The 25,009-nt window shown below is 36.0% G+C and overlaps 1 protein-coding gene across 2 annotated transcripts in view; it reads left to right on the forward strand.

The window, feature by feature from the left end:
* Window positions 1-25,009, forward strand: part of CNTN5 (contactin 5) — a 1,321,567-nt gene that overhangs the window by 1,198,541 nt on the left and 98,017 nt on the right. For both annotated transcript variants that reach the window (XM_011926604.1, XM_011926603.1), the window contains one exon: window positions 2,888-3,008. In XM_011926604.1, the coding sequence (XP_011781994.1) occupies window positions 2,888-3,008 (121 nt within the window). The remainder of the gene's footprint in view (window positions 1-2,887; window positions 3,009-25,009) is intronic.

Raw genomic sequence — 25,009 nt, forward strand, 5'->3', positions numbered from 1 at the left:
TGGATGAGCAGGACACTTAGTCAAAATGAGAACTAAGAATTGGACTTGGGTGGAAAGACAGCATTTTCCTGTTTTATTTCAGTCACTAATAAATGTCACAGTAATCTAGCAGTTGCTCCAATGAAACTATGCCATGTTGCTGCTCTCACAGAGAGTGAACATACATCCTGTTTCTTAAAAAGCCTTCATTTATTTATTCATTCAACAAATATGTGTTAAGCTCCCACTACGTGGCAGGTGCTATGCAAGGTTTCGGGATTTCGGAGCACTGTGTTAAGCACTGATTGTCTCAAAATTCATTCGAAGCAACAAGTAGCATCATTTGTTCATAAGGTCAATGAAGCAGAACAAAAAAATGACAGAAAATAAGGTATGTGTCAGAGAAAGCAAGAAAAGAGAGAGTAATTCCTAAGAGATAAAAAGTGAAAATGAGGTTTAAGTTTAAGAAAGCAAGCATCTGCTTTAAGTAACCATTTCATTAAAAGTGCACTAAATTGTGGAGGTTCTGTCTCAGGAACTGCATACTGTGAGCTGAGATTTAGTATAATGGGCTCCCACATGAATTCCTCTCATTACTTCTCTTGAAAGATCAGTAAATCTACTGAAAGGGTAATTTAGGTTTAGTGTTCACAGTCCCATTCACTTTAACTTTTAATCTTTCCTGTTTAGGATGTTAAAAATATGATGCAGATATAATCTAAAAGAGAAGAATTGGGCCCCAAATGAGATGATTTTAACTCCTCAAATGGTCTTGATATTGATAGATATGCCACAGGCTGTAGACTTTTTGCTTCTGATAGATGGTGATGGAGATTTGGCCAGTTTCTAGAGCACTGCACACTATTAATTGCAAGAAGCAAGTAAAGAACAACATAGAAAAGATAATCTGTATCTCGCTCTCCTGAATTCCTTGGACATTTATGTGATTTTAATGACATCTCTTCTTTATTCCATTAAACTTTTTTGCACTGTAATTCCATGGAAAGAAAGAGGTTTGAGAAATTTTGTCCAGGATATAAATAAATAAATTATTTGGGAAGACAAAAGTCTGGAAAATGAGACTATCAGTTATTAGTACAGGAATGTGATTTTATGACATTTTTCAAAAATGTGAGCCTGAAAAATCACTTATAATCAGTACTTTTCTGCTGTTAAACTGCCACCAGTATGATTTGTGATATTAAAAAAACAAGCAAGCAAATAAAAAAAAATGCAACACAACAACATTAACAACAAAAGGCGTTATCTTTCCGACAGTGCTATTTCTAGGGGAAAAAAAAAAATCAAATCCTCCCTGATTTTCTGAGGCCTCACCTTAGATTTACCTTTAGACATAGGACCTATTCTGGGCCCATGGTGTTCACAGCAATTCCTGATTAATTATGTACCCCATTAAAAGACCTAAAAAATCCAGAGAGAAAGAAGCTAAAGTGGGCCCATCTTACCCACAGTGGCAAATATTAAAAAGCTTATTACTACAGCATTAAATTATATTGATTTGAAACTAAATCGTGGTTTATTAACATTTAGAGTTTGCTTTTATTTCCCAATTAAAAAAAATCAAAGATTTTAAAGTTGCTTTTTCTGATTTGAGAGAAGTAAGCACTTAGTCTAGTGAAGAAGAGAAAATGAATTCAGTTAGGATTTAAAAGTAGCAATTTATCCCAAAGAAATTAGCAGTGTAGGACATTTACTGGACAAATATCACATTGCTTGAAATAATTCTTATGACATTTTAATGCATTCTTGCTATGAAGCATTTCCTTGTAAATGTCTAAACCAGACCATGTCTTAACAATTATTTCATGAGAGAAAACTTCAGTACCCTCAGAAGTTCAGACTATAACAGGAAGGCAAAAAGCAAAACAAAACAAATTAAATAGCAGAAGGAAATGATCTACAACATAGTATATAGTGTAGTGATTCACTGAAATAAATATTTATGAATTGAGTGATAAAAAGTTTACAATGACTGTGCACCCTTTCTATGAATGCTAAGAAGAAAAGAAAATTCAAAAGATATCTGGAAATTTGTCTAGTTTTTATGATTAAAATTTTATCTAGTTTTTATGAGTAAATTAAACACAACATTAAGTAATGGAAGGTTTGTACCAGCCATTTTAAAGTATAGGAACATTACCTATCCCATGAACTAAAACATCTCAAAGATATCCTCCCCGGTACTCATTGATCTCCCTAACTGCAGGTTTTTCTTCAACTATGTTCTAATCGTCTTGCCCCCAACAAGAATCAGGTAATTGGAGCTTCCTTTGTGTTCTGTAACTGCACTGATTAACAAAGATTCAGGCTGACCCTGCTCCCTGATGGTAGTGGTTACGGGAGGAATACGTCTTTGTTAAGTAAAGACACATGGCTTTGGGACCAGCAGTCTTTCAACTGAGCACGTACTCATTCTGTTGCCTACCATGTTCTTAGGAAAAGAGCCATTCAATAAAGTCACATGAGATAATATTTTGATGGCTATCTTTTCATAATTCATTTCCCATTAGTTGCTGTTCCTTTCAATACTATTTTCTTGCCACAAAATACACCTGTCTCTGAATAGCAAAGCAACATTTCTGCTCAGTGATTATTTCTCCTGTACTTTTAAAGATATGAGTTTGTACATACTTAAATATTTTTAAATATCTTAGCTGCTAAATCATTATATGCAATATTAAATGTTCAACCCCTTTATTAGCAATTGTTAAAAACAAAACTTCTATGTGTTCCTTAAAAAAGGGCATGTTTGATTTCTGAATTGTTGTTAGATAAACTATAAAGCCAAAAATGGGTCCTTTTACTGAATATGCAAAGTTCCCCCTTAAACCACCTTGAACTAGGCAGATGTGCAACATTTTAAACTGGCACTTCATCCCTCTTTCAGCAAGCATCCTCTGCAGATTTAATGATCAGGAACATCCTTCTGATGCATGCTGGGAGATATGGCTGCAGGGTACAGACCACAGCAGACAGTGTGTCAGATGAGGCAGAACTTCTTGTTAGGGGTGAGTATGCTAATAGTGCAGTCTGAAGACATGATCACCATAAATTATCATACAAAGGAATTTAAATGCATGGACTTTGAGCACATCAGTACTGTGCATTTTACTTTCAATTTTACAATATATGTTATTTTTGCTTAACCTTTTGCCTTTGAAAAAATTACATGGAAAACTGCTCCTTAGTAACAGACGAAAACCACCGAACTAACTTCAGAGTCCAAAATACCTTTAGTAGTAAGTTGTCACTAAGTGTTTAACTAACCTAATGCCAAGGAGATAATCTAAACAGTTGAGCTACTAAGTCACTTGGACTACAGAGATAAAATTTGTTTGTGTGTATATATGTTTTTCAAATGAAAAGCTAGTGGAAGCCCCAGGCATTTTTTCCTTCCACTACTTCTAAGTTGGACTTCCAAATACAGAAAAACTGCATGTATAAGATGGTGACATTTGCAATGGTTAAGTGACAAGTATTTTTTTAAGTCTGAAAATGTCAACATACAACCTCTCTGTGCAGAAATGACAGTTAAATGGTTTCCAATTATCAAACAGGACATCAAACTCTGCAATCCTAGGAAGCTACATCTTAAGCAAATGACTAGAGCACCCCTTTCCTTTAGCACAGTATTCCACAGTATGGGAAATAGAGATCATAGCATGCATTTCCTTCCTTCTTTCCTTCTTTCTTCCGTCCCTCTTTCTTTCCTTTCCTCCTTCCTTCTTTCGTTTTCTTTTAGTTTTTGAAGTACAATATTTCTACATTTTCACCAATCATAAACATACAGATGTATAACTTAATGAACAATGACAAAGTAAACACACCATATAACTATCATTCAAAAACTAGAACATTACCAGAATCCCACCAGGTGCCTCTTCATTTTTCATCTTACACAATTATATCTTGAGTAGTATGAGTACTGCATGCTTAGATCCCTTGTATGGTCTGTACATATAAAAAAATTATATCTATAGCAAGAAATTATATTTTAGATTAACTGGTCTTTTATTCATCTGAACTCTTACAATTTAAATATTAAAAATCTTAAACAATTAACATAAGGCATAGAGTGAGCTTCATCATCTCTATGTTTTAGTTATATATATCACCAAATGTATATGGATTTTGGTAGTGCATTCATCATTGGTTCAAGTAAAATGATTTTAAAAAAGTGTGTTATCTGGGTGATTGGTAGTTTGTTCATGTTTTGTGTGTTTCCGTTCAGAAGGCTACTTGATCTTTTCTTCAAATGTATATCTAGAATGTATATCTGTGTTACCTTACTTTTTCAAAGTATTCATCCTTTCAATACATTCTATTCCATTTAGCTAAAAAGTTCTCTTTGTGCCTTCTGAAGTTACAAGGCTCACGGAACTGCAAACCCTACACTCAGTCAAATTCATAGAAAATTGCTTTCTCCTCTTGCTATGATCTGTTTTAGATTATGTATATTTATTGTGTGCACTTGCCTAGTAATTTAGAATGAGGCTCTTAAAATTGGAGCTTTCCAAATGAATATCACAATTTAGAGACTGATAAGAAACCAGGTATTTTTACTGGACTATAGGAGGCAAATATAAGTGGCAAACTAACAATCTGCTTTGTAAGTAAAATTAAATTCAGCAGGGTTTAGAATATAATTCAAGTTCAGCTTTCATGTACTGCTCTTTTAGCCTTTGGCTTTATGCCTACGAGATGATAAAATTCACAAATTTTGGGATTATACCCAATAGCAATTTCAAACAGGTTCCTTTTGTCTGAATATTCATGTAACATTCAGCTTAAGCTTTCACTTGAAGTGAGTTTGATCACGTCACCACTTTTCCATTATATATTTACATTACTTTTCTAAAATTAGTAAAAATATCTTGCCGTTTCTTCCTGGTGAGTCTTAGACAGATTTAAACACTGAACTAAGAGTTCTGGTTCTCTTTAAAAAAATTTGTGTAAGTTTACAGCTCCTGGTAATTCAACAAGCTTCGATGTTTGAATATTGCTGTTTTTAATGTTGGCTTGTGAAATAAAATTCAAAATAGTTTTACTCTGCCAGTCTCCCTTCTCACGCTCCTCCATTTGTTGGTCTGTAAACTCATGGTATTCTAATAGTATATGCCACAGGACCGAAACTGAGCATTCTAATGGAGCTTTTCTGATGATGACTACAATTCTGGCAGCAGAATACTTAAAGCACAGTTATTCAAATATGTGTCACAGAAAGATGGGGATAGTAAAAACAATTTCCCCATTCATCTTTTAGTAGAATACTAAAAGTAGATTGGCTGAGCAGTTCACTTTGCTCAATGTCTTCATCACAAGGAACATGCTTCGGTAGCAAGGATTATGTTCTTATTATTCTATTTCAGTGGAAATTTAAGGGAAAAAAAAATATGTTCTCTTTGATGGATGGGAGCAACTTTTTTATTGTCTTCCTTCCCATGAGAGATAGTCTATAAAATTCTTTTGTACATTTTACCAAATCCTACAATTCTTCAACCTTGCCCCACATGAACACTGAATTGGAACACAGGTGTGTAGCCACATGGCCTCATCATTGCCTGTTTAGAATCTGAGTGTTTCTGAGTAGTAATGTTTCCTGATACTCTCCCCATTCACTACTTTATGGACTATTTTTTCCTCAACTGCTTGTTTGTACTTTTGCCTCATTTTGCTTGTGAACGCCAGTGCTATTTTTCACCTCTATTCCACCATGATCACCTTTCTCCAAAGATTGCTTTTTTCATAAATAGTTAGCTGAAGTATAAAGTCACTTGCTCTCCCAAATTTAATATTCAGTGAACCAGCATTATCACAGCACCAGGCATAATCTGGAAAACCATAACAGAATGATTATGTTCAAAAAAATTATTTTGCTGAAATATAAAAGGAAATTAAAGCCACACCTGGACATCTGTGCACCATTTTAGTCACTTAAGTGTGCTATAACAATGGAGAAAGCAAGACTAAACACTGCTATAGGGAACCTTTTTAAAGATGAGTAGAACTCGATCATGCTATTAGGGAAAGGGAGGTAGATATGTAAGAGAGAATCTCACTGAGGAGGATATACAAGTTGTTAAGAAACAGTATTCCCAGACAATATCAGAAGTGATCAAACACAAAGTAAAAGACTGGAGAAAGGAATATTTTTTTGTTATTTTATTTTTCAGAAATTAATGTTAGAAATATGTTTTCCAAGGTAATTATAAGAGTAGAAAACTGTTTAAAGAATAAGATGTACTTATCTAAGCTAGGGTAACTAGGAATGACAGCATGATCTTTCTATTCTGCCCGGAGGCAGAAGAAGTGATAAAAATTCACTTTCTCATACAACTTCTCTATTCGTTTTACTCTGCTGCTTAATGCAAAACAGTAGGTCAAGGAACTCTGGGAATAGTCAAAGAATAATCAATAATCTCTTGAGTCCTTCTGAATACACAGCCTTTCCTCAAACTTGAATAATTTTCATTTCCTGAATTACAATTTACAAGATGAATCCAAAGTGTCTTTGTTAATAGTTGAATTTGAAACGAATGAATTAACCTTAAGATGTCACTTGTTGGGAGACATCTAACTGCTTTTAACCATCCACCTTGAACCCCACCCTATCACTTCTTATTCCTAGCAGATTTCAACCTGGCTTTCAATTGAACTTTCTTCATCTGCGCAATCAATTCAGTTCCATTTATTATTTCCAATAATTATTTATTTCCTTGAATATCTAACTTTACTCTCTCCCAACTCAGCCACTTTTCACTGCAAAACTAAAATCATTAAAATTTTGACCGTGTTGCCAATAAAATAAGTCTACTGGTATTTGCTTATAATTTGTTATTCCTTTGTTCACCCACCTATTCAATCAGCACCTGCTCTGTGTCAGGCACTGAAGTCGGCACTCCGAGTGGAGAGGTGAGGAAGCTGAGGTCTCAGCCCTCAGCCAGCTCTACATCCACTAGTCCTCCAGTGTGAGGCGCCTTTGGAATTAGGGTGAGATGTACCACGGAAGTTCACCTGGGTACATTCTCAGTCTCACAGAGGAAATAGTGAGAGATTAGGATAAAACATAAGCAGAGCTATGAGGCTGGATATGTAATCTATGAAGAACAATGCCAAATGGAAACACAGGACCCCTTGTTGAAAATTATTAAGAATTTCAAGACAGTGACAGAAAGGCATTAATCTAAGCATTGGGCCCCGAACTTGGAAGTTTGCAGATCTTGAACTGCACAGCTCACACACCCAGGAAGCTAGCCCTAACAAATTATATTATTCATCTACAGAAATAAAAGCATGTTAGCAAACAGAGGGGGCAAATCACAACAAAGTAAAGTTCTTTCATCTATAAAATTAGATATAAGAGCCTACATCAGCAGTTTATTAGCTTTATACACACACTTACACACACACACACATCTTTATTTTACTCCATGAATCATACTTTGAAAGATTTTGTTGATTGTGTTGATGTAATCACTAATTTATGTTTCTATTTTAATTCCAGCCAAAGCCTTCTATCATCATAAGATAGACAATGCTACCAAACTATATAATTTAATTCCAGCCAACATCAAAACTAACTTACCTTTTAGCTAGTTGTAAGGTATGATTGGTTTGTTTGTTTCAAATGGTTGAAAGTAACCTGAAGAAACCAGTTTTTACCTGGATAGAAACTAATTTAGGCACCTTTGATAAAGTATCTCTAAATTCTGTCTAAGCGCAAATCTTTAGTGATTCTCACTAGCAAGAGAGAAAAGTTTGAGAGTTTTCTGCCTATACCCTTGGAAAAGATGCAAGTACTGTCACTGTCTCAAATGCAATGGGAAAATAAAGCTCAGCAAAAACCTTGAGCATGTTTCTAATATATTGTTAGTTTATTTGAGAGTTGAAGCAGTATGAATGTGCTCTATCTTCACATTTCTCACTGCACTACCCTTGTGATCCATGTAGATTCTAAATTGATGTAAATGTTTATTTTTAGCATATGGCCACTTCTGAATGTTTCCAAGTGTTAAAATACACAAATATTCAACACAAACATCTTTGGAGCATAGAGGTTGTGTAGTTTTCCTTTTCCACCATTGATCTAATATGTAAGAGCTTGTTGTGCTTGGAGATTGCATAAGCCTTCAGATAGTTGAGTAATGATTTGGACTCAAAAGAGTCTCCAGTGAAAAGGACAAAATCCAGTAGTTAGGAAAAGCAAAGCTTGTTTTGCTAATACGCTGGTATTTGGAGTCAAAAAGACAATGAAAAATGTTTTCAGTATAATTTTTAATCCTAGTTAATATTAATAGTAAATACATTTGCAAATAATAGAGAATTAAATGTATTCAGCTAACAAAATTATTTTTCAATATTTTTGAAAACTGTAAAACACAGCTATAAAATGTCCTTCCTCTTAAAGAAAAGCTAATTTCATTCACGCTATCTCTTATTGGAATATTCTGCACTATTGTAGGAATATTCGATCACTATTATCGCTATTATTGGATGGGATTATTTAAGTAGCTTATACCAATCACTTTTCTATCTTAGACTTTCTCTAATTAGTGTGATTGACACTTATAAAATTTCTTTTAGACATTGAAAAGCAGTTTAGTTTCTTATCTCTTATGTTTTTCATATGGTGGCTTGCTAACCTGTAGAACTCTTCAACAACTGACAAAAAAATAACATTTTTTGTCAGTCAAATGTTCAGATTTTCTACACCAGCTTTAGTTCGGCTCATTGAAATAATAGTTACCTGAAGTGATCTGACTGGCCAAAATGATTAAAGCAGTTTGCATGCATGTACATATATATCTGCAAATATAAAATGAGCAAACAGATAACTTGTCATTGTACACAGACAACCAACCAATACAAACTAAATCTCTTGTATTGTATTCCCCTAAATACTGAATGCCTGCCAAAAGCCAGACTCTTTTAGGCACTGATACTTCCGTCAGCTGACTGAGACATTCTCAGGTTTCTTGATGGCAGTATTTTGCCATTTTGAAACAAATATTCTGACTTCACTCTTCGAATCTGAGAAAAGTTCTAATCAACTGAGTTTTATGTAATACACATTTGGATTTACAAATTGTAAGATGAAATTGTATTTCACTATAATTTGTCCCACAGACTTAACCTATGTTTCTTACACATTCATCCTAATATAAAAATATAGTCACTTCACATTCGTGTAAGTTTGTGGAGATAAATTCTTGGTGTCTGGGCTTATATTTTAAACTCCAATTTCATTTACTGTTTAGTGAGTGCTTACTACATGCCAGGACAGTTCTAGAGTGCAAGAGGGAGACATGGTGGAACAGGATTGGAATAAATGCTTTCTGATGCTATGGGAAGGAGTTTAACTCTTATGTTACAAGTGATGCATATCCATCAAAGGATCATAGCAGGAAAGGGACAGGAAAAGATGTCTCTTTAAAAAGACCATTCAGGAAAATGTAGAGTGTTTTAGAGGACACTGTGACTAGTGGCTTGCTAATAAAGCAGATGGGACAATAACAGTAATCTTGACAAGAAATAAGAAGGGTCTTATAAAAGGCAATAACAGAGACAGGAAGGGGTGTGTATATATTCAAAAGATAGGAAGGAGACAATATCTACAGAACTTGACAGTCCACTGGTTATAAAAAATGAGAATGAGAAGGCAAAGAAGATTGCCAATTGTAATGTTTAATTGAGTGGCCCATCAGGGCAACACTGTATACTGTAGTTAGACTAACAGAGCTCCAAGTTATACTTAGAGTGCCAAAGTAGTTATTAATGAGGCCTCTTTACCCTCAAAATTGTCCTAGTTTAGATGATACATTTTGTGGTCCCCCAATAGAGAATGATCATGCAATCACATTCCTGATCATGTTTATATAATCAGGAAGATGTGGAGAGAAGTGGATCACTAGTAAAGGAATAACATTTAGGGTTCTCTAGAGAGAAGTATCCAGTAAGCAAATAGTTGTGTAGCTGTGCAGCTCAGGAGAGAAACATTGGCCTTGACATCTAGATTTGAGCACCGTTCGCATTTTAAAGTCAGGTGTGAATTAAATTAAAGAACTTGTGAAGGCCAGGCACAGTGGTTCACACCTGTATTCCCAGCATTTTGAAAGACAAGGTTGGCAGATCACTTGAGGTCAGGAGTTTGAAACCAGCCTGGCCAACATGGGGAAGCCTCGTCTTTACTAAAAATACAAAAATTATCTGGGCATGGTGGTGCGCACCTGTAGTCCCAGCTACTCAGTAGGCTGAGGCACTAGAATCGCTTGAACCCAGGAGGGGGAGGTTGCAGTGAGCCAAGATTGCGTCACTACATTCCAGCCTGGGAACAGAGTGAGACTGTCTCAAAAAAAAACAAAAAACAAAACTAAGAGTCTGTGAAGAATAGCAAGGGGAAGATGTTAGAATGGAATGCTGGGAAACATTAACATTGAAGAGGAGGAGGAATTTGCAAAGTAGATGTGAAGTTGCTATCAGAGACCAAGAGCTACTATGCGAAAACCCAGGTAAATATAAATCATAGGGACAAAGAGAAAAGACAAATAGAGGAAGGAGAAAATGGACAACAGTGTCAAAACCAAGTAAAATGCGAGCCAATACATACCAGTGAATTAAGAAACTTGGAAGTAAATGATGGCCTTGGCAAGGGCAAGTTCAGAGGAACGATGCGTGTAATAACCAAATTATGGTAGGTGGAGAGATGCAAGCAATTATATGTGAAAGGTAGTGCAGAATCTTAAGAAAATCCTTGGCTTTTAAGTCAGACAGACTGGGTCACATCCCCACAAGCTCTTACTAGTTGTGAAACTTTGTGTAAGTCATTTAACGTTCACCTTGTTATCCCTTCATTCATTCAATCCTTACTCATCAAACATTTATAGAGCACATAGTACATGACAGGCATCGTGCTATGATCTAGCTAAACATGAACAACTTTATGTTAGGGAGAGAAACATCTTTTTACAGCATAATGTGAGATGTGCTGTTACCCATGTATGAGCAGCACATTTTGCTCTCTGACCATCGGCTCCATTACTAATAATAAACATAGCTAACATTTATCAGGTTCTTCCTATATGTCAGGCACTGCACTAAAGGCTCCATATTGTGATAATTATTTCACTTTAGCATATCATATAAAAACAATATTAAAGAGGTACTATTTTTATTTCCATTTTGTAGATAAGGAAACGAAGTCACAGTGAAGTTTAAGAACTCGTTTGAATGTCACTAACAAGTAGAAGAATAGTGAGTAGACTCCAGGCAGACCAGCATTTTAAATTACTATACTGCCTTCCACTGTCAATTGCCAGATTGTTTCAATTTCATTTATCATGATATCCCCTAGAACCAATTAGTTTCCAATACATTATAGTTTCTGAAAAATATTCATACATGTTTGTGGAAGGAAAGAAAAAAAGGACAAGGAGTTAGAGAAAGAGTAGGGTAAAAGGGAGGAAGAAAGAAAGGAGTACTCTAAGAAACAAGAGAATGGAGTGACAAACTTTGCCTAGGAGTCAGAGAATTGCTATCAAGATGGTATACTCACTGAAACTTAGGGATCTGTCCTCATTTGCTAGCCCAAGAAAGAATGAAGATATTCCACATTACCTTGCAAATACAGCACTTTTTCATTACCATCTCAAAGACAGGTCTCATTCACAAATCCTCTAAAAGTACCTAATCTTTGACCACATGACCACGAGACAATAGTATTAGTAATGACTTTCTACGTTACACCTTGGCCTAAATGACCACAAACCTTACTGAAAAGTCTGAACTTCCTCTGAAGGCCCATATCTTGCCATGCATCCAAAATAGTAAATTCTACTGACTGCTTTCTCAGAACATCTTGTGGGACTTCTTATCTAGGTGCTGTGGGTTTTGCTAGAAAGGAAGAACTTCGTTGCCATTGCTTTTGGTGTTTTGGTCAAAAAGTCTTTGCCCATGCCCAGATGGGATCTAATTAAACTACAGAGCTTCCGCAAAGCAAAAGAAACGATCATCAGAGTGAACAGGCAGCCTACAGAATGGGAGAAAATTTTTGCAATCTATCCATCTGACAAAGGGCTAATACCAGAATCTACAAGAAACTTAAAGAAATTTACAAGAAAAAAACAACCCCATCAAAAAGTAGGTGAAGGATGTGGACACTTCTCAAAAGAAGACATTTATGCAGCCAACAAACATGAAAAAAAGCTCATCATCACCAGTCAGTAAAGAAATGCAAATCAAAACCACTATGACATAACATCTCATCAGTTAGAATGGTGAGCATTAAAAAGTCAGGAAACAAAAGATGCTGGAGAGGATATGGAGAAATAGGAACGCTTTTACATTGTTGGTGGGTGTGTAAATTAGTTCAACCATTGTAGAAGACAGTGTGGCAATTCCTCAAGGATCTAGAACCAGAAGTACCATTTGACCCAGCAATCCCACTACTGAGTATATACCCAAAGGATTATAAATCCTTCTACTATAAAGACACCTGCACACGTATGTTTATTGCAGCACTATTCACAATAGCAAAAACTTGGAACCAACCCAAATGTCCATCAATGATAGACTTGATAAAATGTGGCACATATATATACACCATGGAATACTATACAGCCATAAAAAAGGATGAGTTCATGTCCTTTGCAGGGAAATGGATGAAGCTGGAAACCACTATTCTCAGCAAACTAACACAGGAACAGAAAACCAAACACCACATGTTCTCACTCATAAGTGGGAGTTGAATAATGAGAGCACATGGACACAGGGAGGGGAACATCACACACTGGGGCCTGCCAGAGGGGTGGCGGGGGTGGGTAGGGGAGGGATAGCATTAGGAAAAATATCTAATATAAATGACAGGTTGATGGGTGCAGCAAACCACCATGGCATGTGTATACCTATGTAACAAACCTGCACGTTCTGCACATGTATTCCAGAACTTATGGAAAAAAAAAAAAAGGAAGGACTTCCGGACAAAATGCCACCAAGAAAATCGAGCACTGATAGACTTCTTTCTGCATAATCTCTTCTTACTCTCTGATTTTTAATTTTTTGGCAATTGCCTCAATTCTGAGCCAAAAACAAAACTCCCACACGCTTGAAAATGTCCCTGACCATTCCCATTGCTAAAATTCTTCAACCCTTTGATATTTGTTGTTTTTGCCTACTTATCTGTAAATTATACCATGAAAACAAAACAAAATGGCCTTTAGTGTTAAAAAAGATGGTCTTAAACTCATCAATATTAGGCAAAATTTTGGAAGTACATTGTATCTGTTCATTTGTTTGAATTGTTTGGAAAAATCATCCCATTTATTCATATACTTTGTACAGACACATCTAAAATCAGACATTTTTGTTTTTTCTGAATGCATTATGTTTCCTGTGACTATCACCTAGACTGCTTGGCATGCCTTTTGAATACTGAGTAGTAATTTACTGTCATGTGATGTAGGAGATCAGTCAGAGTGATGGAGAAACTATAGGGAAAGGAGCAGGTCTTCTGAAAAGTTAGAAGGCTCTGTATAGCTTCAGGGAAGAATAGTTGAAGGCAGCTCTTCTCTGACCCTGAGGCAGAGGGCGAGGAGTATGCTGAAGGAGGAGGAGGAGGAGGTGGTAAGGTAGATGATGGTTTTCCTCCCCTCCCTTTTAAGCTCTTCTGTGTAGAGCGGGGCCAAAGCAACCTAACTAAGACCCATAATGTTAAAGATATTACTGGGACCCATTGCCCTTGTACGTGATGTCTTTTAAGATTTCTTCCCACTTGTTCCCAGAGCTCTAGGTCTAGTATGTCTTCTTCTGGGAACCATGGGTTATAGAAAACAACAGTTTGCATTAGGTCCCTTAATTGGGCTTCAGAGACTGAGACTCCACTAGCTTTAAGCAGCTGTTTCAATACTTTTATATACTGTTGTCCCATGATGAATGCCCTCGAACTTGGAAATCCCCAGTGGGTACCAATTACTTACTGCACAGTCACTTCACTTTCATTTGTGAGGGTTCCATCATGATCCATTGCAGCATTCCTCACATGGGGCACCACCTGCTGGGGCTGTCCCACAGACTCTGGACTACGGATGAAATGAGTACTCAGACACAGGTATGCAGTGTAAGAGCAGCTAGGTGATTGCCTGACTCTAGTGTCCAGAAAGCAGCCCTGAGAAGCTGGAGCTGCTTGCTTTTATTCAGTGCAGGCACAATGCCGAAAACTCATATAACCTGTAGGTAACTAACATTTATTGCTCCCCATTCAGGGAACATCACAGTCATAGATGATCAAAGATCAGTTCCTGGTCAACAGAAATAACAAGCCTGTTTAACATAAATTGCCCCACACTTCCTTGTACCTACTCCTTCTTTAAGCATTCATTCATTGGGGCAGAGTAAGTCCAGTCCTGCACTCCCAGAGGTGACTGCTCTGAAAGAGAGGACTGTGGGCCTTCCATCTGACTGAGGAAAGCCACTAGCATTGCCCTAGTTTGGAACAGGGTATGGTGGCCGGTCCCTCATGAAGTTTCCTGCCTGATTGCTTACGGGGTTGCCATTTTTATCAAATTCGGGCTTACATTGATTTGCCCAATGTTTCCCCTTTTTATGTCGGGGGCATATAAAAGGGATTCTTTTTCCTGAGTGACTTTGTTCTTTACTATTGGAGCATTCCTGCTTCACGTGACCTGGCTCTCCACAAAGAAAATGATTTGGGTTTTTCTCCCTTTTCATTTTAGGTGGCTTTAATACCATAGCCAATATTCTGGCTTTGTGGTTTCAGTCTCCACTAGCTGACATGCTCATATAAGTTCCCTGACTGTAGCTGTCTTTCCTCTGATTGCCTGCATTGCCTTCAGCTATTCTCCCCTAAAGCTATGCAGAGCGTTCTGACCTTTTAGAAGGCCTGCTCCTTTCTCTATAGTTTCTCTCACCTCCCTGATCGATCTCCTACAACGGTAAAGCCTGGAATATACAGTCTTTTAGGGAACATACACTTCGTATGGCCTGTTTTTGACAACCTAAATGTGGTAACCAAGAAAGAACTCAGCTGGTAAGAGTGGCTCACCCCTATAATCCCAACACTTTGGGAGGCCAAGTGGGTGGATCATGAGGTCAGGAGATCTAGACCATGCTGGCTAACACAGTGAAATCCGGTCTCTACTAAAAACACAAAAAATTAGCCAGGTGTGGTGGCAGACACCTGTAGTCCCAGTTACTCAGGAGGCTGAGGCAGGAGAATGGCATGAACCCAGGAGGCAGAGCTTGCAGGGAGCCGAGATCATGCCACTGCACTCCAGCCTGGGTGACAGAGCGAGACTCCATCTCAAAAAAAAAGAAAGAAAGAACTCAAGTTCCAAGTAGAAGTTATGCTGAAAGTCAGCCCAGTGACTGGTCACATCTCCTAAGAAGACAAAAGTAAAATTGGTAAGTTCACTCTAGTCTCTATTCCCCAATTGCATTTTATTTAAGTCTGTGTTCCAAAATACTAAATTCTTATTTTCTTGATTTGGTATAACACCACATATGATGTAGTCTGGTCTCAGAATGCTTCTTCACTGAACAATACAAAAACCTGTGCAGATTGAACAGAGGAAGGACTAGCGTTAATTGGAAGAAACTTTTGCTGACTTTTACTGCAGATTGAATTTTGTCCTCCCAAACATCTGGCAAAGGTAATGTCTCCGTTTCACTAAGTACTCCTTAATTTGGAATTACAAAGACAATTACCTCTCTAATGAGTTACAGCAAGTGAGGTGAAAGAGTAGGGAAAAAAACTGAACACCAGATGATGCTTGTTAATGCCAAGAAAAAAAAAAAAAGAACTGGTTCTTTGTTAAAAATCTTTTAAATAAATGTTTCTCCTCTTTCATTTTTCAAAACTAAAATATATAAATATTATTGCTTAGTATGTAAGGGGAAAATCGGACTTCATAGAACATTACATGTAAAGATTGGCTGTCATGAGTACATAGGTCTCTACTCTGTATTATTGAGTATATCCATAAATTTAGCTTTAGAATCTTATGAATCTGCTAGGGTACCTAACAAATTAGGAAGACAGGGGAAAAGATAGTTCCTAGCTTTAGAAAAAATAGTTTATTATGAAAGAAATAACCTCTACAAGATTCAAAATGGGTAGACATTGTAAAGATGAGATATAAAGGGTAATTCTCAGGTATATTTATGAGAGTGGGAAAGCAAAGGTGCATAAATTCAAGATGAGCAAAAAGTAGTGGAGAAAAGGTCTACCTGTATCTTTGCTGTAAATGTAGAATCAAGGTCTTTGTATTACCAGAACATTTAGCACTGGGTTTAGTCTATTGCTGATACTTAGTAAGTATTAGTTGAATTTCAGTAGTCTAATTAAAAAGTGACTCAAATTTTTTTAAATGCCTGATCATCTGTTTACCCAACCAATCAGTGTAGCATTAGAAAAATAACCCAGGATGGGATTTTATTATCACCCTGGCACTAACTAAATAATCAGGCAAGTCTTCCTACCTCTTTTGGATTTAATCTCCTCACTTGTCAAAAAAAAAAAAAAAAAAAAGGAGAAAGAAGGAGAAGGTGAAAGAGAAGAGAAAAAAGAGGAGGAGAAGCAGCAGCAGCAGCAGGAGGAGGAGGAAGAGAAGGGGGTAAAAGAGGAGGTAGAAGAAAGAGGAGAGGAAGAAGAAGAAAGAAGAGGGGGAAATAATATTTAATTTTCTGGTTTACATAAAATTTCAAACAGTAAATTGCTTTTTGGTAACTGGTAGATATTGTTGATATTCTCAGCTCTAGGAAGAATTTCCATGTCCCTTATCTTTAAGATTAAATAGCTGAACCATTGTTCTTTATGGTACTCATAGGAGGGAAATAATCTGTATTTCTCCAATAGGTGATCTGAGTTCATTATCTACTGACAGAAATATCCATTAATATTCTGATTACTGTGTCCATCTTATTTAATTACAATTTGATAATACATTCTAATGGTGATAGAGTGCATTTTGACTACCTCTCCCTCCTCAGGCATTTGAATACTGAACATGTCTCAGATCGGCACGTTGATAGGCTTGGCATAACTGGGTTCTCTGTCAGTTTGCTGTCATTAGGATAAGCTGTGAATCACCATGAGGGCCGTCTCAGTATATTCAGTTAAGTGAGCTGATGAAATCTTGCATTAGTTTCCTGAAGTTGGTTGCACATATTAACATCTATTTATATCATTAAAGATTCCATTGTGTTGACATCCACCCTTGAGCAAAATGTAATGGATATCTTCGTGTACAGAGGAACTGTTCATGTGTGAAGTGAACACTGAAGAGCTTCAAGTATAGTTAAACAAAATCGCCAAGAAGATATAATTGAGTAAAAAGAAAGTTAAATATATAAATTATATTTCATTCTAGATAAGATGTGTAGACCAGGTCATATTTAGAGATCATAGTTCAAGGGTACTGCTTTCACACCAGTGACAATCATCTCTATATGCCTATGTCATCAGCTTTATATCATATAAAATAAGAAAAAGTATTTATTATAAAATGGAGCTAAATCACAGTATTCAATATTTATAAAATATAAATATGCATTCTGTGAATGTTTACATAGGACTTTGCCATACCTTCATTTCAGTTGGCAGTGAAGCAATGCAAAAATTATAATAAAGAGTAGAAAGCCTTTCAAAACACCACCAAGGACACTAAAAGATTTGGAAATAATTGCAAAATAGAATAATCAAATAAAATACTCAGATTTTTTAAACAATAAAACCAGATAGTGTGAATGACTTTCCAGTTATTCTAGAATTGTCTTTAACTGTAAAACATTCTAGAACAAACATACAAAATCTCAAGGAAAGGAAATGTTTTGCAAGTTACATAGGGTAATTATACCGAAGTGTCAGCATTCTCATTTGTCAGCACTCTGATTTGGTTAATTTAAATGTTCATTAATCACAAAAAAGGATGGCATAAAATAAGTCTGCTTGAATTATATGTTTTGCTCAAGAGGTTATTGATTCATATAATTATTTCTTTCATACCAACTCAAGAAATAGAACTGTTATTAGTAAACTTCATTTGAAATACTTAATCACTGTTGCAAAGATGTTTTATCACCTGATCTGTATGAATCAGTAAATCAAAGCTCACATATTTGTCTCCAAACTTCAGCTCACAGATGTTAAGTCAAGCTAATAAGCAGCATCGATCATACCTCACTGAACAAGATAGTCTGTATTACAGAAATTCTCCCTGTAATCCATCCATTATATGGAACATCTGTTACAAATTATCCAACCCCCCCAGGACTGCTCTATTTAAGTGCTTCTGCAATAGCCCACTGTCTTCATTTCTCCAAATGAGTTACATGGTGGCATCGGGATAGTACGAAGTTCACTGTCACTGTGTGACAGCAGTCATCTTTCAGTCTGTGCTGAACTCCAGTGGCACATTGCATAATGGTAAATGTTCTTCCTACAGTTGCACAGCAAAAATCCTCAGAGCATAAGCTGGTAGCCATCAGGAAACCACTGACAGTTCTTTCTCCACTTTATATCAGTCCCTGCCTAAGTTAAGTACTTACTGTGTAATATTCATTCTTTTTCAAGTCCTTAGGAGAATATTGATTTGCTCATTTAGTTAAATATAAAATTAATAAGCCCAGATACATGCTTGTCAACTTTGACTTATTTCCATGATCATGAAACATGTCTTGTAGAACATGTTGGTTTCCAGAAAAATCATGAGACTCTAAATACACAAAGTATAAATTTATACTGCAGAAGAAGAGTATTTTTTAAAGTGCCCTACTTAGACTTTACCTATATATTGTCAACGGTGCACCTATCTTAAAGAGAATGACTTTATAAATGCGTTGCCCTGGTGTGTCATTGGAAATAACAATTTCAAATTTACTCTGTGATAGGTTTGTGAAAATAAGTTACAAGGGTATCTATTAATCATTAATAAGTGAATAGTGAGACTGAACAAATGTAAAAGTCCATATAGCCACACCTTATTTTCTTGATGTTAGTCTGCATTACAGAATTCTAATGATGCATACACAGTAAACCCAATATTGGATTTATAGAAAACTTTGTACAAACATGGTACCTTCCATGTTTTACCACCTCATATGGTATTTACCTACAGGATTTCTTTAGCTTATCTGCTCTTAATGTTTATGCAATAGTAGCTTAATAAATAAATTTCAGGATAGCATCTAGATTGCTTGAAGTTTTAAATAAACAAGTTGACTATTTGTAATTATTCTTACCAGTTTGTAAAAATATATCCTAATATATCTGTTTTCCATTTCAGAAGGATCACCTTCGATGGATGGACAGCATTACTTTTATAGTGGGCTATATAAACTGTCTGCAACTTCAACTCATGTAAAACTACATTAAATATTTATGTCTACTTTACTGCCTTGTAATCTTGGTTAATTTACCTTTCACCGGAAGTTTGTGATAGTTGACCAGGAAGTGTTTGTTTTTATACAAAGAAATACAAAAATTATTTAAATAAACATTTTAAACATAGCGCTCTAGAGAGTCTTACATCGGCAACTAAAAACTTCAACCAAAAAATGACACAAGTCATTTTGGCTCACAACTCACTAGTCTGAACCTAATACAGAGCTACATACAAAATGAAGGCATCAGAGTTCAAGTCTTCAAATGACAATCACATATTCACAAATTATACTTATCAGGATCAATGTCATTAAATTTCTTTGTATAAGGCTTGTGTGGGGAAAGGATGGTTTAATTTTTGCTTTTGCTCACAATGCAGATAGAAAAATAATCATGCTCTAAATAAGACTGCAGGAGACCAGCATGCAAAGGATCCTCAGAAACTACCACTGTCATTGAAACCATGCTGACAGAATCTACTGAAAAAGTGACTTCCTGAAGCATCACAATTTACATTTATTACAAAACCTTACTGCTAAGAAAAATGCTCATGTTTTTAATGATTTAGATTTTCCCCAAAACAGTCCTACAGCCTTTGAGAGCTTCCATCAAATGTTTGCCTTATCATTTCAATGACTTCTTTCATTGGACTTCTCTCATGTTATCCAGTGGCTTCTGATTCACATTCAGAATAAAATCCAAATTCCTTGCCATTACCTTCCAATCCCTCTACAATCTGGCACCTGCTAATCTTTCTAATCTTTCTGACATTATCACCTCCACTGTCCTCTTTCTTTGCTATGCTCCAACTGCCATACTCATTAACCTTAAAAATTTTGCCATTGCTGTTCTCTGCCTGGAAAACTCTTGCCCATATTGTTTATGTGGCTGGCTGACTCTTTCTTATTTATTTCTCAACTCCCTATCAAATGTTGCCCACCTCTTCCCCATCCAGTTTGCCCCACTTTTTTCTTCATTGCATTCGTTACTATCTGCAATTATATTTCACTTGTTTATTGACTTTCTTCTCTTTAAAAGTCATGAGGGCAGACACCTTCCCTATCTTGTTTACTACCTTACCCTGAGAAAAGAGGTTTAATTGGCTCACAGTTCCACAGGCTGTACAAGAAGTATGGCTGAGAAGGCCTCAGGAAACTTTCAATCATGGTGGAATGCAAAAGGGAAGCAGGCACATCTTACATGGCCAGAGCAGGAGCAAGAGAGTGATGGCGGTGGTGCTACACCCTTGTAAACAACCAGATCGCAGGAGAACTCACTACCACCATGACAGCACCAAGGGGGATGGTGTTAAACCATAAGAAACTGCCTGCATGATCCAGTCACCTCCCGCCAGACCCTACCTCCAACAACAGGGATTACAATTTGATATGAGATTTGGGTGAGGACACAGATCTAAACCAGATTATTATACAAACGAACGAATATGTAACCCCTTTACCCTAAAGAGACTAATTACATTTCTAAAAATCAGACAAAGGAGGAAACATGGAAAGAATATGGAGCAGTCATTGAATAAACAGTAATCGTAGGCATTTAATGTTAAATATATTTCCATATCCAATAACTTGTCAAAGACAGAGCAGCAAACACCGTGAAATAAAAGGATAAGATATCTGAGAAGGGTGTGGTAGACGAGGGTTTTAGGAATTCCCATTGAAGCCTGGCACTCCCACCTCTGTAAGTCCTTCAGAATTTTCTCACGCTGCATCCTACTTTCCACCTCATCCTGTTCTTTGTAGTGTGCATGTGTGTGTGCACACACACATATACACTCACTCTCACAAGAAACACTGATCCAAATATTAAAAATTAAGTGCAAATAATGATTCATGTAATTCATATTAAGTGCAAATAATGATTTATATGCTATATACTACAGGGAGTGTATAGCAAAGAAATTAGAAAATCTAAACCAAAGGCTTCAGTGTTCACTAACGTTTTATGTGCAAGAGGGGAGTTGCTATACTATCATTTGATATATCAACAAGCTGAGGACCTTATAATCTTCCTCAGTTTGCAGCTCCAGTGGCCCTAACTTGTGGCCTAGAAGCCCTGCCATGTATACCCTGATCTCCACCTTGGGTCATGAAACCTCTGACAACAGCTTCTTTAATCTACTTCATTGGGTACTGCTTCTCATTTATGGAGCCCTGCCCTGAGTGTCACATAGATTCCATTTAATTTGTGTAGTCACCAACTACACCTAGTTAAATTCCTACCTGAAATTGCTGACTTCCATGGTACCTCTCATGCCAACTTTAAAACTCAATTACTTCTGTTTCTGTACATGAGCAAACCATAAGGCATAAAGAATCAAATGAAACAGCACTGACTCAGCACCAATAAAATCGTGTTTTTCACTTCATATAGGCTTTGATATCTGTTCATCAATATCTCAGTTCATGACTGATTCCCCATGATGTAGTCATCACAGTGTTTCCTGACCTTTTGAACCCTCTTCAGTCTCCAAATTAGCGTCTTCTTACCCCTGTACTTCAGTATGATCAGAATGTATTTCAATAAAAATTAATTTTATTAAATTGAAAAGAAAACTTCTGAGATCCTCCTCCAGACTCCCTTTATTCTGCCAATATTCTTACAATTTATCCAAGTATGAAATTTTGGAATAATGTTTCCTTCTCATTATTTACTTTGCCTTTATTAAGCCTAATGTCTCAGTCCACCTCCAGTTCAAAAACAGGTACTGGTTTCCACTACCTACATAATTAAGTACAAACTTACTGCCATGGTGTTTAAGGTCTTTCCTTAACCAACTTTCCAACACCTTTATGGACTCTTTATGGTTCTCTGATCAAACTTAAGCCATATGCTTCTCCTCTCTTCCAAATGCCTTGGATTTTTCAGTCTTTTGGAATATTTGTTTACTTATTCCCTTTTTCTACCAACAAAATAGTCATCTTCTTCCTCTTTAATTACTAGCCCAGAGCAACTGTTTTCTTGGAATCCTCACTGAAAAACTCATCCTTCCAGCCTCAATATCTAACAAACTTTTTGAGTCCCAGAGATATGGAATGAATTCCTAAGTCTCTTAGCTGGAAAATGGCAAGGCCTGAATGAAAACCTATGTCTCATGGTAGCTACTCAGCCTTCATCTTTCATAACTGTCAAGTTTAGCTTTTTATTTCTATCTTCACATGATAGTTTCTGCAATCCTTTTATGCCTTTTTAAAATGAAGGTAGCAGTGGGGAGCACACAGAATATTCAATCATGATTTGTAAAATGGAGATGTTGTTGCTCTAAAATTCTTTTTCTGATTTCCAATACTTTGTTGAAATTTGTGATCATAGGAATATATTGCTATAATAGTACATCTTTAATAAGTCCCAAGTGTCTATCTAAAAGTGATAATTTCATTATCCTATAGGAAAATTTTCAATCATTTAAGACATTTTACTGCATACTGTGTTTACCTATCTGGCTGTTTGCTTTGGCCAGCTATTCTGTCAGTTTTCCCAGTTGATTTGTCACTTTTAAATTCTAATGAATTTATCTGGAATAATTAGATAATTGGAGATCTTTTCTTCAGGTTACTTATGCTAATATAACCAGTCTTAGCAAATATAAGAAATTACTAGTTTTAATCCTTTATAAACTAAAGGATTTCTCAGTTATCCTTTATATCTTAGAATGTGTCCACTTGTAGATAATATAAAGCCTAACTCAAATTGATGTAAACAATAAAGAATCCACTGGTTTTCATGACAGGAAGTTAAGCAGGTGTTTTAACTGATTAATCTAGTGGCTCAACTTTTTATGCAAGGGCCCACAGGTTTTTTTTGTCTCTCCACTCAATCATCTACAATTGTGGCCCTACACTAAGGCTGGTTTTCACTGTAATCACAGATTGACTTCCCGGAATAACAGTGGCTAAATCTTCCTTGTTCACATACAACAGGAGAAGGAGCTAGTGTATTTCTCCCAAACTTCATACAGACATGCATCCTACCATCTGGTTATACCATTTTAGAGAATGTGCTTACTCCTGAACAAGTCTCTAGCACAAGAAGATTGCCGTGATCTGATTGGCTTAGGCCTAGCTTCCTGAACCAATCCTTAGCAGGGGCACATGAGATTGGCAGGACTGATATAGACTAATCAAGGCCATTCCTACAATGAGGAGGAGGCAGAGGGGTTAATTCCTTATACCACACTGAGACAAGTGGAGTGAATATTAGAGAGTCAGCAACAAAGTCTGCTTTATTTTTAGCATGCAGAGGTAGAAAAGCTACCTCTAAATTCATTTTCAACCAATAAAAATTTATTTGCCCCGTTCATAATTTTCAGTCTTCTGAAATCTACACGTCCTGTCTAGGCTGAATTATGTAAAGTAGTTTTATGTAAAAATGAATATCATGGAGTTAAAACTCATATACATATGCAAATAAGAATCAGAGTAAAACACCAGAGCCACTTAAGGAATGTTGCTTGACATTACCTTAGGTGAATTATCTGAACTTTCTGAGACTTAACTTTTCATTTTTGGAAAAGGGGTATCACTACCAAATTAACTATAAAAATTAGAGAGAAAATATATAACATTTAGCACAATGCCTTTTACTTGATAGATGAGCATTAAGTCATTATTATTTCAGAATTTTCCCCTTATTCCATTATAAGCTCCCCAGATGGTAGAGATTATTGAATCTTCCAATGATAGTATATTTTTTTTTCCTTTTTGAATGTTTCATATATTTTCTCATTGATTATGCTAAAATCAAATGTGCTACATGGGTTGTTTTCATTGATTTTAAAAAAGGAAGCATTTTGAGATTGATATTGTCAAAGTTACAGACTAGTGAGAGGCCCAATCAGTGCTAAAATAGCTATTTGTCATTTAGAAAGTACATTGTACATACATTACCCTATGTATTTTTCACAATGATATAAGGTTGATATTATCATTCTCTTTATAAAATGCAAGGAAACTGAGACTTAATGAGGTTCAGAAATTTTCTGAAAGCTTTTGCATGAAATAGTACTGAAATAAAATTATCCTGACTCTTGGTCCAAATCTCTCTTCTTTAGATCATTTTTTCTTGAAATATAGAGTACATAAAAATTTTCTAGGCATCTTGTACAAAGTACAAATCCTGGGGCTCTAGTCATAGAAGTTGAAATTCAGTAGCTCTTGGGTACAGCTCATAAAATTTGCATTCTTTTTTAAAAACAGACCAGAAATTCTGTTGCTCATCACAGTTTGAAAGTTACTAAGAGTCGATTCATTTTTGTTTAGGAAAACAGCATAGAAAGGTGGATATCTAATAAGTAACATTGAACAAATTTGAGAAAGCAGCATAATATAATCCTATTTTTAACATAAATTTAGAGTCTTCTTTCAGAATAATGCTGTAGTTTTGTAAAGATGTATTACTTTTTCTCAGATTTTGATTGGCCAAAAGTAAAAATATGTATAAAAATTAAGTCAATGACTATACAAATCTGTTAAGCTAATAAAAATTAATTCAATCACTTATTACAAATCTATTTTAGAACATACTCTGTGTCATGCACTGTCCCCTAGACCCTGGAAATACAATAGTGAGAAAAAATACAAGCACAATTCCAGTCTTCCT

Source organism: Colobus angolensis, unplaced genomic scaffold (assembly GCF_000951035.1).
Source record: "Colobus angolensis palliatus isolate OR3802 unplaced genomic scaffold, Cang.pa_1.0 Scaffold7, whole genome shotgun sequence".
Taxonomy (NCBI): domain Eukaryota; kingdom Metazoa; phylum Chordata; class Mammalia; order Primates; family Cercopithecidae; genus Colobus; species Colobus angolensis.